At 38.3% G+C, this 15,032-nt stretch overlaps 1 protein-coding gene across 1 annotated transcript; it reads left to right on the top strand.

The window, feature by feature from the left end:
• The first annotated feature begins 4,961 nt into the window (after nucleotides 1-4,961).
• CTXN3 (cortexin 3) lies at nucleotides 4,962-14,171 on the top strand. Its single transcript, XM_008065419.1, has 3 exons — nucleotides 4,962-5,328; nucleotides 9,126-9,231; nucleotides 12,975-14,171. Exon 3 carries the CDS (start codon nucleotides 13,074-13,076, stop codon nucleotides 13,317-13,319), a length of 246 nt encoding a protein of 81 aa, XP_008063610.1. The 5' UTR covers nucleotides 4,962-5,328; nucleotides 9,126-9,231; nucleotides 12,975-13,073; the 3' UTR covers nucleotides 13,320-14,171.
• The last annotated feature ends 861 nt before the right edge of the window (nucleotides 14,172-15,032 follow it).

The following is a 15,032-nucleotide window of genomic DNA, read 5'->3' as shown; positions in this document are numbered from 1 at the left end:
TGGCGGCACCGTTTGCGCCGCAGTGACTGTCCAGTCCGTTGTGATGTCCCAGTGGTGGCAACGGGCGAGCTCCGTATGAAGAGCAGGCTGCGATGTTGGGGTCCACAGCCCCCTGGGGCGAGAGTCAGAGACCCACTGCAGATCTCCTTTGCAGAGGGCTTCAGAGATCGGGTTGCCCTGTCGCCAACTTGCCGCTTTACCATTTAACAGATTCTTAACCTTACTGAATTAAATTATCTTGGCCTATCTCCACTCCCCCCAAGTATGTACACTAACAAGTTCATGAGGTTACATATAATAGAAATACAGATGATTTATAATATTTACACACTTAGTATACATAAATAGATAATATATATTATTTTCAGGCAAAATGATAGATGGTAGGTCTCCTATGGAAGTTTGGAACATAGAATTGAAAGATGTAATTTTAATATCTGCTTATCTAAATAGTATGTTACATAACTGAAACTCTTGATTGTTCCCACTGAAATATGGAAATACTTGTAAAGTTAAACACTTTTGCAAGCATCAGTTGAGTATACCATCTATAAGATATAGCACTGAGGCGGCTGAAATTTTCATTCAACGCCCATATATCACAACTTCTGTTTATTACCACTTCCTCAACCTTCTTTCCACTCTTTCTACAACTATACATACCAGAAATTGAAATTGGTTTTTCATGATATTTTTAAGCAAGCATTTTTAAACTTCTTCATATGACTTTTTTTCTCCTCTGGGTGTTTTCAAATAGATTTATCTGTGGAAAGATTTTTAGTTCCAGAATTTTGGGGGGTATTAAATTCAGGCTCACAGGTCAGTTATTCCCAGGTACATTCTATTTCATTTTCTCAATTACCTTAATGTTCTAGGCTGCCCAATCCTCAAACTGTCCATGTAGTACAGTTTTCTTTCTAAAATGCAGCTGTTGAATAGAAAGAAAAAACAGTTCCAAAATGACAGCATAAAAATAGAGAGAGATGATTTGTATAAAACTATAATTGGCACTTTATATGACATTTTAAAGGCATTAAGTATTTCAAAACCATTAAGAAAATTGTTATTATTGTGTAAGTCACTTTAAAAGAATAAATTTGCCCACCAGGCTGTTAAATCCAAAGTATTTTCTTTGAACAATGGTAATCCATAGTGATGTTGTTATACTTTCATACTGTAATTAGAATTATTGAGTAGAATGTTGCAAATATTGTCTCTAAATAGAATTGCTGCTGTGTATTTTTTGAAGTTTGTTTCTTCCTAGGGTTGGAGATCAGTTTTTTAGCTGCATGATTTATTTCCTTTCTATATGCTTTGTTATTTTCACTTTTACAGGAAAGGATAAATAAACTTAATTTTGCAGGGCAATACACAATCCTCACAAATATTAAATTCTGTTGGTGTCTTCTTTCTTCGCATACACTTCTATTGAATTGCAGCATTGTTTGTTCCTTATCTTCATTTCGAGTACTTCTCTGTTCTAGATTTATCAGCTACTAATGGAGCAATCAGTGAAATATAGATGTGTTATCTACAGGAATGCATTTAAGAAGAGATCCAGCCAGGAGACTGCCAATCTGCTGCTGGACGTTAGCCTTCTTTCTCTTAATAACGCTTAAATAAAGATCCTAACTTATAGGCTTGGCGTGAATATTATTAAACCTTCCTCACAGTTCCCTTGCACTTTGAATGTTCACTGACCTGTGTAGATGGCTGAATGGATAAATAAACATTTACTTAGGCCTGGAAACTCAGAGGGATATTATAAATAGGACTGATCTTGATTTTTTTTTTAAAGTTTTATATTGCATGATGTATTTATTCATTCTTTTTTAAACCGAGGAGACAGAAAAATAAAAATAACACACATAAACTGGCTTGCATATTTTTATAAATTAAAAGTGGTGAGGTTATTAACTTGTATCCTAGCTTGCCTGTTTTCCCACCCTTATTTTACATTTGTTGACAGTTGCATGAGATACACTTGGCTTGAACTTCAGAAGGCAAAAGAGATGCACTGAGAGAGGGGCCCTAAGGACTGAGATAGCAATTCCTACTAGTCATCTTAGTCTACATATTATTTTAGCTGAGTCTTCCTTCAAGTGAGTGTTCAGCCATGTTCAATGTTGCCAAAGAGCAAGGAAGATGAACACAAAAGGAACTCTTTGGCATAAGGTAAGGAGAAGTTGCACAAGGAACTGGTGACCTTGTGAAATCAGTTCCACCAAAAGGTGAGGACAGAGTTCAGCTGTCTTCTGGGTGAGCAGTGAAGAGGAAGGTCAGAAAGTGGAATGCAATGGAATGGGCAAGTCTGTCAAGAAGCTGAGCAACCCTCACTAGAAGTTAAACTCCCCAGGGCCCTTACCAGGGAGCCGCCTCAAGTTGTCAGGTGCACAACCTGAACGAACTGAAGCAGAAATCTAGTACCCATATTGTTTAACACAGAGCATATCTGACATGAAAGGTGAACCTAATGTTTCCTGAATAAGCGAAAAATATACACAAAGGAAGGAAGAATAGATTTACAAAGAGTCTAGAGATAAAAGCCATGTTTGTATTTTTATCTTTTGAAGGTTATCCTGAGAATTGATTCAATTTTATTTTGGGAATTAGGCAGAGTTAGAAAGAAAAACAACAATAATAATAACACAGCCTGGTTCTGGCATAAAGCCTGTGAAGCCTTTTTTCACATTTATTGTCTATTTCTTTACGGAAAAATGCATCATAGGACATTTGGGAAAGAATTGTAAATTAAAGAACATTAAAGGTAAGATTGAAATCAGAATGCAGGAAAAGTTTTACAAATAGATTTCTAATTAATATTAACTCGTGATGTTGTGTGGTTAAAGAGAAATATTAAATTAGCACCTAGGGTAACCCTGGGATCAGAATGAGTAAATAGAAGTGCAGCATACATAGCCATTTATGTCTCGCTAACTAATCCTATTTCATCACAATTACATGTGTCTGAGCTTTACACAGTTCTGTGTAGCTTTTAGGGTCCCTGTCTAAAGCTGTACCAGAGAGCAGAAATTTTGGGAAATATTCAGAAAACAGCTATAAAGATCGTTAAAGACTAAAGAAACAGGACTTACAGTGAAATGTTCAAATGGAATTTTAGTAAATTTTTATTCATTGTTTTAGAATTCATGATGATTTACATAATGTAGTTGCATAGGGGGAAAGACTGATTTTAATAATTTCGATTATAATTATCTTTTAAAAGAGATATTTAAACTTGGGTCCAAGTATTACATCAGATCTTCATCACATATTCTTTGGTTTATCGAGTTCGGCTTCCCTGGAGGGAAAGAAAATTCTAACAAAATTCGTGATGGTTAATGCCTGCCTTTTTGCAGCAAGGTCGGAACAAGAAGAAATGCGCCAACCCATTTAGACTAAGTAAGCAGCGGAGGAGTTAGTTTAAACAGAGGTTGTCAGAGGAAGTTATGGAATCTACTTCCCTGGAGAGTTTTAAAAATAGGCCAGGCGCTCATCTCTCTGGGATGGTTTCAGCCTGCAGAGTAGCAGAGGACAGCCCCAGGCCCTCTCAAGTTCCCTTCTGCTGTTTTGAGTCTGTAGGCTAGCTTAATATCGGAGGAGGCCTCTGGCAGGGCAAGCCGCAGTAACCCAGCTCTTGTCTAACTATGATACGTTCTTACCACATGGAATGATAAGTATATAAGGGAGGGTGGGGTCAGCAAGCTTCCTGACCTACAGTCTCTTCTTGGCATTGCCAAGACAGGCGCTCTCTCTACCAGCACTGTTGATCTGCTGAAAACACAAGCGATAATAGTTAGTATGGAGTGAGCATGCTCTGTTAATTTCATCTGTCCTATTTTTTATATGGTGCATGGTGTGTGTATTTGTGTGTGTGTGTGTGTGTGTGTGTGTGTGTGTGTGTGTGTGTGAAAATAGGGAAAGTAAAACTAATTGGACAGAAAATTTAGTTAAAAACCAGGAAAACAAATGAGGGAAAGAACCTGCAAGTTCTCTTGAGGTTAGACTCTAACATCAAGTATTTGCTTGTAACATTAGATCCTAACACTTAGCATTAGATTTGAAAGGGTCTGAGGCCTTTCAGAATTGTCTATTGTCAGCAGATGTGGTTTTCCTCTTAGAAAATGAGTTCCATTCCAGTCTCCAAGAGCAGCTGGGTAATGGTAGGTTGCTCACAAGGGCTGAGGAGACAGCAAAGCTGACTTGCAACAGTCAGAGGTAGCTTTAAATACCACACACCCCATCATTTGGTGGGTGGGTGTGTTGTCACTAACTGTGCTTCTACTTCAACAAAGAGAGTGGTGAGTTGCCAAAAAACAAGGATGCTTCATCTTAAGGATTATGCTAGTTTTTTTAGATAAGCTATTTTTTAAATGAAAAATGTTATCCCAATATATTTTCTAAGTTCATTTAGGCACTATATCTGAGGAAAGTAATTTAAGTATTGTACTAAGAAACTAGAACGAGAACAGCTGTTTCTCAACAAAGGTCTATCTTCTTTATTCAGTAAGTGATCTCAGGTGGCCTATGTGGTGTGGGGGACCTGCCAAGGCCACAATTATCCAGGCTGGCTAATGATGACACACTGGACCTGGCAACCTACAGCATTGCAAATTTACAAACTGGTGTAAAAATATAATGTTCTTTTTAATTGTTCTTTCCTGTGTCTCCTATAAATGCTCTTTCAGAAAGGTCACTTTAGTTTTCTTTAGGAAAAGGAGTCTTTTCTTCATTTCCCAAATAGTGTCCTTCCCCAGAAGCCTTCCCATTAATTGGGTTGGCCTGAAGGTCATAAACCATAATCAATATGAAGGCTGGTTGCTGAGAGGTGCTAATTGACACCCTCAAAGAGGAATAGTGTCAACAATCAATAGAGAAGATACTGGTAGATTTATGGCTTTGATTTTGAAAAGGTATGGGAATGCCCAGTGATGTTTTCCCCTGGACTCCTTTTGAATGTTAATGCTTTCTTGAAGATGATTTCAGACACACTGCTAGGATACTGCCTCTACTCACTGAAGCAGAATCCTCTGAAGAGTTGCTGAGGCAGAACTGAAATCATGGCTCGCTTCAAAGAAGCAGCAGTATTGGTCGCTAATGATGCCTCACACAGAAAGACGATGCTCCTTTAACTCGGGGGTTTTAATGGGAAGTTTCCAAGCCTGAAACAACAGCTTTAGACCTGGGGTGCCATCAGCTTCCTTGCAGCTACCACTGTCTACTGCTTGCACACAGCTTGGTCGGGAAGAATGGAAACTAAGGAGGCTTGTAACTACCTGTAACTGTTCCACCAGGAAATGGATCAAGTCTTTGTTCAACCAGATCCAGGTACTTGACCCAAACCATGTCTTTGATGTGCTAATTAACTGCTTTTCTCTAACTTTACAATTTATGCATGAGAAATAATTGCATAGATGCCTTTTGGATTCAAGTTCTGAATTTAGATTTAGCTGTTAGATAAAGTCTAATTAAACAGTTGCTAGGTAAAGTTAATATGAGAGGGATAAAATGTAATGATGCCTTTATTTTTCAAGCATGCTTAAGTTTATCATGTTATTGATACTGGATAAAGAAGTAGTAAAACAGCCTTTTTTCTTTCGTAAGCTGCAGTAATTTATTCTTGAAAGCTGCTTGCCCATTAAAGTATTTTTTTTTCACTCGTCTAAAACATCCAACCTTACAAAATATAACAAGGATGTTTTGATTTGTTTACAAAGGATCACAACTCAACAACTCATAATGATAACATTGACCGTCCCTGGGTGATGAGCCTTTTGAGGTATCAGCAAGTAGTCGTTTTCTCTATGAAACACACAAGGAACGAGAAATAAAACTGGGTGGGAACAGAAAGGTTTATTGTTTGAAGTTCAAAGTTCCAGTTTGGTAATGATGTCTTTGATACTACCAGTTCCTGACCCGGCATCCTCATAGTATTTTTTTTGATGTTCTCAGGTTGCCGTCTTGCCCTGCAGTCCCTTAAAAACTCTCCAAGCAGGTATTAGGAGGAAGATGAAGGAATATAGGGAAGAAATAAAGCTCAGGTTGAGGCTCAGGCTGAAGTAAAAGGTCTCCTGCTGACCCAGAGTTTACAAGCAGCAGTGATCCAGAATGACAGGGTCCACTCCCAAGCCAGGCAGACGTGTCTGCAGGCTGACTTTGCAGAGAACAGACCTCCCAGTGCAGTAGTGAGAGCTGGCAATAGTTCCCAAACTGCCTGTTGACATTTGTTGCTGACCACGTTCCCATGTTTTTAAAATCATTGTTTGTAGGGTTGCTAGTAGACGTATGTCTATTTTTCAAGAGAATAAAATAATATTTACCCTTAGCCCTCCCGTGAATTTTAAAGCATTGGGGCTATTGTATTGGAAAAAGAGAACTATACATAGAAAAAGGAATATGGATGTTGCCATGTATTTATGCGAATCAAAAACAAGGGGAGTGGGAGGATTTAAAATGTATGAAGTGCCTACAAAGAACCAGGAAACCTTTACCAGGAATTCCTGACTGGTCACCAAAAGGGGGCTGTGAATTTTCTGAATTTATATAACACATTTTGTATCTTTATGTGTATATCTTGGAACAGGAGTTACTATTTACTGGGCTAATATGCAGAATTTCCAAAAGATTTGTAGGGGAATATCTTTTGTTTATATGGTGATTAGATTACTTAGATAATGAGGTGGCTGATGCAGAGGGTACACAATTGTGGGGGAGGATGTATAATAGGGTCACCTGGGTTTCCCACGCCTGGGGTGAGGGAGTGGGTTGGGGAATGAGGTGTACCTTGAGAGACTCCAGGTAGACCAACAGGAATGCAGCCGAGGCTTCTTTTAGCATTAAAAGTAGAGAGGGATTCTGTTTAGCCCAGTCTTAGGATATGCATTACTTTTATCATTCAAAGCCATGTTACCATTTCAACAGTCAGCTTCAGGACTGTTAACAGAATAATGCAGCACTTTGAGTAAGTTAGTTTGTCTCTGACAGTCACTGTAAACCCAGTCCTGCCTAGTTAGCCAATTCCTTTCCTGTTAAAGTCTACAGATTGATCTTGCTACTAGTCTGCCAGATAAATATAAATAAGGTTCACAGGATGTCTTTGTAGGACAAAGTGTCCTGTCCACGTGAATATAAACTGGACAAGCCTATGAGTGTTCTTGCTCAATGGATGGGCTGTTTTTACACCCATTTTTGAAAACATGTCAAGTCACGTAACTAGGATTCTGACCTAGAAGTTTTAAAAATTAGGTATGGCAATTATGTGGTTTAGGAGTACTTAAAATACAGGCAGCATTGCTTAGTTACACCCTTCATACCCTTAGCAGCTGAGGGATGACGACTCATTCCAACATGCCAGAGAAAAATCTGGGATCCAACATTCTTGGAGGAAGTGCTACTCTTTTGGTAACTGATTTTTATGATTTGGGGCAGTCTATTTATAATCTCCATTCCATAGTGTACTTGTTTACATAACAGAAATTAGAAATAAATTTCTTCCATCACCACCTATTTATTTGACTTCCACCATGTGCTAGGCAGGACTACATGTGCACTTGTAACCACTGTGACTATTTTCACTCTGCCCCATTGCAGGAGGCTAGGCTCTCGAGTTGATGGCCCATACAATCAAGTGCCTGTGTGTGTCTCCACAGAAAAAGGTGCCCAATGCACTGAACTAATTCTGTTGCTGTCACTTTAAGAATAAGAAAAGAAACATGTCATTGCTTTAAGATATATTTTCTTCAGAGAAAATATTTTTCCTTACTGTGAAATTGTATAATGAGATGCTAATGAAATAAAATGTCCAAGGAATCCAAGGCTAAGAAGAGTACATGTTGTCATTAATAGTTTCCATGTAAGACATTTGGATTCAGGACATTTTAAATGGCTGCCCTTCCCCACTGTAAAGCAGATTAGGTAAGAAAGGGTCGACCTCTTAAATGCAAGGGCAACTGCCTATCTCTGGCTGATTTTTATATTTTGGACCTCGTCCATCAGCACTGAAAGCAAGGGAAATTTAAAGAGCCAAATAACTTACTGCTTTTTAAACCACAAGATCTGTGAGTATTTAAAGTATCATTGTGACTTGAACTATTTGTGATTCTTTTAAACAAGATTTATTTTAAACATGATGGTCTGGCATCTCAGTTCCACTGGATTACATGTGCTTTTTTCACCTCTCTATAACAGTTGGCTGGCACCTCAAATTTTGAATTCAGTTCCCTGGACTGTAAGGGGCCAGATATTTGATTTAACCTCCATATTAAGAGGCAATGATTCTAGAACAGAAAGGAATTCCTCAAGGAACTTGTTATTTAATAAGGGGAAGGACACAAACACAGCTGAGGCTTGTCCTGTAATCAGTGCTGTCACAGAGTACAGGTGGCATCTCTGGAGACAGAGTAGGAAGCACCCCATCCTGGGTGAAGGGAGACACGTAATGCTCTACCACGAAGGGGCTATTTGGTGTGAACTCTGAGGGAAGGGGGAGTAATTCCATAGGTGGGAAGAAGGTGAGAAGGCAAGCATTATGAGGTGGGAAAGCAGGAGGTGTTCAAAGAACAGCAGGTGTTAGAGGAAGTTGAAGAACAGACAAAATGAGGACATCCTTCACAGGTGTCCACAGACTCAATGACATGTAAGTTTACTCTTACCAACACATTGACCATTTTACTGGGAACTAAATGTGAGTTGATGCTTGTTCCTTCTGAAACTTATAACAATAAATCGATAGCTCAAAAAACTCCACTGTTAGAGTAACTTCTAATTTGTGATCTAGAAAACACTCAGGTATCAGGTCCACAAGGGGGTTGATGGGTGGCAGCCTCTGGGGAGCAAAGGTTTTCTGAGGGGAGGAGGTGAGATCTGGGCTCAGAAAAAAGAATCAAGATGCACTGTGTAGGAAGCATGGGCAAAAGAAGAGGAAGCCGCTTTGAAAATTACTAAAACTAAAGCGAGTAGCTAATACTGCGAATGACCATGGCTGCAATGGGCTACTCCCATGGGCCTCCCTAAGTAAACCCACGTGCCTTGTGTTTTATCAGTATCACAGGGTCCTGGGAGCATGACTTGATGTATCATGTGACTTTTGAAAATGATATATTTTAATGAAGGTTTTCTTAGTCCAGTATTAAAGTTAGATTTTGTTTCCTGAGCACACACAAATGGACCTGGCCAAGGGAAGACACAGCTGTGCTACGTGATGGGAAGTCCAGTCAGGATTAAAGTACTGCTGTGAGTAACTGTGGTCCTTCTTTGTGCTTAAAATAACTGCAATTTATTATTGTGAAGACTTAAGATGCTCGTGTCAAAATCTTTTGAAATAATTTACTTGCCAAGATTTCACTGTTCATCTAAAAGAAAGATTCCATTATTTAGTTAAAAGTAACCATGAACATTTTTATAAAAAGGGGGCATTTTACTCTAAGACAGACATTTTAAAAATTTATATGTCTTAGAAATATTTTTGTATTGTGGTAGTGAAGTAATTAAAAGTATTTATTTTTTTCATCTTATTATATCTGATACTTCCTTCAACTTAAACATGCTGTTGAGCTTTCTAAATTTGTAAATTATTGATTAGCTGATTGCAGGTTTAAAATCAAGCAGGCTCTTCCAGGGATTCCAATCAGTCCTAGGCAAAATTGTGAAATAGTCAGTATTTGTTTCTGAATTTCTTTATCCCCTTATAACCATCTCCTGATTGTCTTGTCTTTACCCGGACTGTCTCATCCCTCCCCCAGGGTTCTCCAGTTGGGCCCTTCTCAGGGAATCCATGTCTGTCCTCTGTCCTGTCTACTAGTCCCTCATTCCCAGCAAGATTTCTGCCAATCCCCTTTCTTCCTATCATATTTTCTCCTCCTTCAGTTGGGAACAGTCCTCACACACAAATTCCTAGTACATTAATGTGTCACTTTCCCTGGTACAATATTGCAATTTAGTAGGAAGTTTTGATCATTTGACCAAAAGGTGTTATTTTTACAGGACCTTGGGCACCACCGTATGCTGGGAGAGGTTTATGACTCACAATGTGCTATAGATTTAAACAGATTATTTTATTTCTATTTGCTTATCAATTTGGTATATCTGGAAGGGGTTGGTGATGGGGAGGTTGGAGAATGTAAGTATTTATATTTAGCAGGCTTCTCAGCACATGTGACCAGGCTGCAAAAAGGATTAATCATGTCTTTGCATCTCGCCTTTTAATCACTATACAGTGGTAAAACTGCAAATTTAAAAATAATAATTTTTAAAGCGAACTTTTAAATTCATTTTAATAGTTGACTTCGGTGTGGAGTAGCTGGGCCCCAGAGTCATTTCAAGGGAGATTGAAGAGGCAGATATGGCAGATAATCTGAATGGTGACTAAGTTATTTGCTGGAGTTTCTAGAGTGGTTGCCCATTACTGTAGCTCCCCAAAATGGTGTACTGGCTCTAAATCCTGAGTTATGGGTAAAGCCTAGAAAGCATGAGATGACCCAGAAAAAAAGAATTTGGCATTTTGCTTTGTATGGAGGAGAAGGCTGAGGAAGATTGCTCTTGGTGGTCATGATGGTTCTCATCAAGCAGAGACTAGAGTGGGAAGGGAGGGACTGAATAATGTGTCTCTATGGACTAGTCAGCCAGCTTGTGGTGAGGGGGATCATTCTCACAGACTCAATGGTTCTCTATCCAGTTCTTCCCTGTTTTTTTAGACTTCACAGATCCGGAAATGCTTATGTTGTAAATTTATACATTTAATAATCTTTACTTTTCATCTATCTACCTATTATGCAGTGTTTTCCTAAATAACATTCTGGAAATGCTTGCCTATTTTAACTCAGTTGAGAATGAACAGAGGAAAGAACTCTGGTCTCAACTGAAGCTGGAGGAAATATAGATAGGGAATGGGATTCTAGTAAGCCAATGAGAAGAGCAGGGATCAAAGTGAAGGGATCCTCAGCAGATATGAGAAGGCATGAAGGAACAGGTCAAAGATGCCCAGACATCTGTTCCTCTGTCATCACATGAATTTCCTTTGACCCAGCCCTTGGAGAATTTTATATGTGCTACAATCAAGTCCAGTATGGGAATTTCTGGTGGACCTAGATGGTCCTAGTCAGATAGACTAAGGAGATCTGCATTAGAGGCTCTGGCCCCCCTTCCTGCCCCTCCCCTCTACTGCCCCAGGGAAATCAATATCCATGGCTGGAAGGATACTTAGAAACAAGTAAACCAAAACCCTGATCTCAAGCCAGGCAAAGTGGGAACCAGAGGCAGGCCCAAACTTTACCTGTCTGATGACCACATGTATACCTAATCCTGAATTATACCTCACTTCTTTAAAATAAAATACATTTAAAAAACAAAAACAAAACAAACCCCAATTCATTAACATTCTCTATATTTCTAAAAAGCTTATTTTTCAAAAAAATTCAGTCAAATTTCATCTCAATCTTACTTCAAAACAAACATGAATTATAAATGAATCTTGCAACTGTTCCAACCTTTAAAAAATTTAAAGTAATGGAGATGCAGAAAGGATCCATTACTCCCAAACTGGTGACTTCTTCCTCCCAGGTACTGGTTGTGATCCCCTTTATAAGCTGTTTTTTAATTATGACTTTATCAACTTCGAAGTTTGCATCCATTATTATGATTACTAATGCTGTACTTGAAGGTAATGATTATAAGTCAACTGAAAAAATATTGTGTTGATGCTTTAGGTCATAAATTTTATTTTTATTTGTTTACTTTCATTGAACACAATTTATCTTGAATTCATGTTAATTTCCATAACTACTCTGCTATGTAACTTTTTTTATAGACAAATTCATGAAAAATATGTCATATGATTTTCTATATAGTAATGTCTATATAAATGCTTTTGTTTACAAAATCTGGTTTTCATATATCTATTCAGTATCTACAGCTTTTAATGTATATACTTTGATTTGCCTTTAAAAACAAACCTCCGTTTTTCCACCTGTAAAATGAAAATCATGATAACTTGTCCTTTTCCTTTTCTTCCTCTCTGTAGACCAAGTTGTCTTACATGATAGGAAACCACTGCAAGAAAAACTGTCCTTTTAAAAATATGCAGTTGATCAATTCCCTTTCCCTAGCTCAATCCTCTAGGTACTTCCCAGGGTCAAGTATTGAACCTGGTCTTTATTTTCTAAAGGAAAAAGAAAAAGCAGCAGTAACTGGATGGTTTGTGAGTCTGAGATATCTCCCTTCTCCCTTGGCTCAGGCAGTAGGAAGCAAAGTAGAAATACCATAGCTCCCTTAATCGTGTCTTAAGTGGAGCAACACCTTATTTTGTTTTTCTTCTTTGTATACTCTTCAAAGGGTTGTCACAGACATTCTTTTTTTTTTTTTATAGTACCATGAGATATGCAGACATTTCCCTCTGTGATTTTACAGCTAGGGACCTCTCCAAGGTCCCACACTCATTTAGCAGCAGACTGGAGACCAGAGTCCACAACCTGATGCTCCCTGAGAGAGTTTCTACATTAAGCACTTTTTCTAGTCTCAGTTTCCTGGGGGCCATAAAGATCTCTGCTTTCACAGAGCTTGTAGTAGAGTGGCTAAACTACATCAAGTTTAGCCACAGTCCTGGCTCATCACTGGTACTCATTCAGTGGCACCATCATAAGAATGATATGAGAGTAATATTAGTGGAAGGGAACTGGAAGAGACTTGGCAGGGAAGGCTGATTTGGATGTCAAGTTGACTGCACACCCTGAGGTCAATAATATCATGCACATTTCTCTTCTCTATTATAGTTGCATTCCTTGCCCATCCCTCCTTGGCCCCAGATGGCCCTTTTGAGAACAATCTGGTAATTTCATGCAAGAGTAAAATGTTTTTTTCTCAAAATCATACAGAATTAAGCGTCTCTGGTGGAAAAGAAAGCTGGTTGAAAATTTTCTTCTTTTCTCTGAAAAATATAAGAAAATAGATATTCCTTTCTTTCCCTTTCTTCCTTCCTGCAGATAACTCAGTTTCTCCGAGGTGCAGCCACCATGACCTCAGCAGACTGATGATGGGAGAAAAGCAAAGCAGGAGACACTGTGCTCTGGTTTCCCTGGACCATGGATGGAGGACAGCCCGTCCCTTCACCCCTAGTGCCCCTTGAGAACGTGCCATCAGATTCTAGCATGTCTCTGGAGCAGAAAACGACATTTGTTTTTGTAATTTTGTTGTTTATTTTCTTGGGCATCCTCATTGTCAGGTGTTTCCGGATTCTTCTGGACCCATATAGGAGCATGCCAACCTCAACCTGGGCTGATGGACTTGAAGGCCTGGAGAAAGGGCAGTTTGACCATGCCCTTGCTTAGGAGAGACGGAGCATGGTCTCCACCTGAGGAGGTGAAGTGCTTCATGTCTTGGCGAGGATTTCCTTTTGTCAGTGTTCTCAACAAATCAAATTTTAATGATATTTGGTCCCAGGACCATAATCCACTATTTCATAAACATGCAGTTGGGTTAAAGATATTTGAGGATGCTGGAAATGGTGTTTATATTACTAACCCAAAATAGGAAAGTTTGAATGTTTATGCTTGCTCAATAAATGAATATTGTTGAATATGTGTGATTGTGACACCAAGATCAATATTGGCATAGATTTACTGTTAAATGATGTACTACCAGATCTGACCAGAGAATAAAAGACTAGAAAGGACCTCATCTGAATCTGCGACAAGGTCAAGAAGAGATTTCCTTGCTCTAATTATGTCTCTCAGTTTGTTTTATTACATGGTCATCTGAGTCCTGAGCAGAGAGGAAGAAAGATTGTGAGAAATGGATCCAAAGTAGTTGCTTGTTTTCTCCTAAAGCAAGGAGCATTGGGAAGAAGTGAAAAAGTTCAGAAGAGATGGCTCTGTTCTTGGAAAATATGTTCTTCAAATGAAACTACATTTAAAAACTACAGAGTTTCAAAAACCATTTAATAGACCAAGTATATTCTATGTATTCATATTAATAACATGTGTAAAGGTTGCCATACATAACCCGAATTCACTCTCTATATACAAATGATTAAAGTAAAAGTAATAGTAAATAGTAAATGCAGTTTCAATGTTTTTTAAAAAATATAAATTAATTGTTTAGAGGAGAAGACTTTTGCAGTCTTTAGAGGAATGTGTGTTTATGACTGTATATGGTCACCAAATAAAACTTTTCAAGAAACAAAATGTCTCCTTTCTTATTTCTCCAGGACTCATGCACTAGGTGTCATGCCTTATATTGAAGGCTGAGACTTAACATTTTTCCAAGAAAGAGAGAGAAAAAAAGAGCAAAGAGCATAAAAGTTCATCTAATTTATCCCTCTCCCATTTCAGGAAGGGTTCCCACAAATTGTCCTACACAGATTAAAACCTATTCTAAGCACTGTTTAAATCCACCAAAAAGAGATAGATTCTTATTCCCACTTTATTAGTAGGAAAACTCATATCTAAAACAAACCCCTTAGGCTATATTATAATCTATGTTTTCCAATTTTCTCCTCAGCTAGTCATCATCTTTTTTAATTAAAAAAAACTTTAAAAAGCAGACTATGCTCAAAATCTTAGCCCTTAGTAAAATTGCTTTCTAGTCCCCTATTTTTGAAAATATTCTTTGGTGTCAGGCTGCCCAGACTCCCCCGCACTCCCATGTTTCTGTTGATTCTGTTGTTTCTTGTTTTTCTTAATAAAAGTTTCATTGAAATATAATTTACATACAATAATTTACCCTTTTAGAGTGCACAATTTAGTGATTTTTAACATAATCCTAGAACTGCAATTATCTCACCACTATCAAATTCCCGAGCCCTGTTTCCACTGACAGTCACTTTCTAGCCCTCCTCCTCTAACCCTTGGCAATCACTAATCTACTTTCTGCCTCTATGGATTTGCCTACTCTGGACATTTCATATAATTGGAATCATACAAATTATTATTTCACTTAGCATGCTTCCGAGGTTCATTTGTGTTAAAGCATGATCAGTACTTTATTCTTATGACCAAATAAGATTCCATTGTTTGTATATACCGTGTTTTGTTTCTCCATTG

This window comes from Carlito syrichta, unplaced genomic scaffold (assembly GCF_000164805.1).
Source record: "Carlito syrichta isolate Samal-C Ts95f unplaced genomic scaffold, Tarsius_syrichta-2.0.1 Scaffold308316, whole genome shotgun sequence".
Classification (NCBI taxonomy): Eukaryota; Metazoa; Chordata; class Mammalia; order Primates; family Tarsiidae; genus Carlito; species Carlito syrichta.
This window is presented reverse-complemented; position numbering and strand designations above follow the sequence as displayed.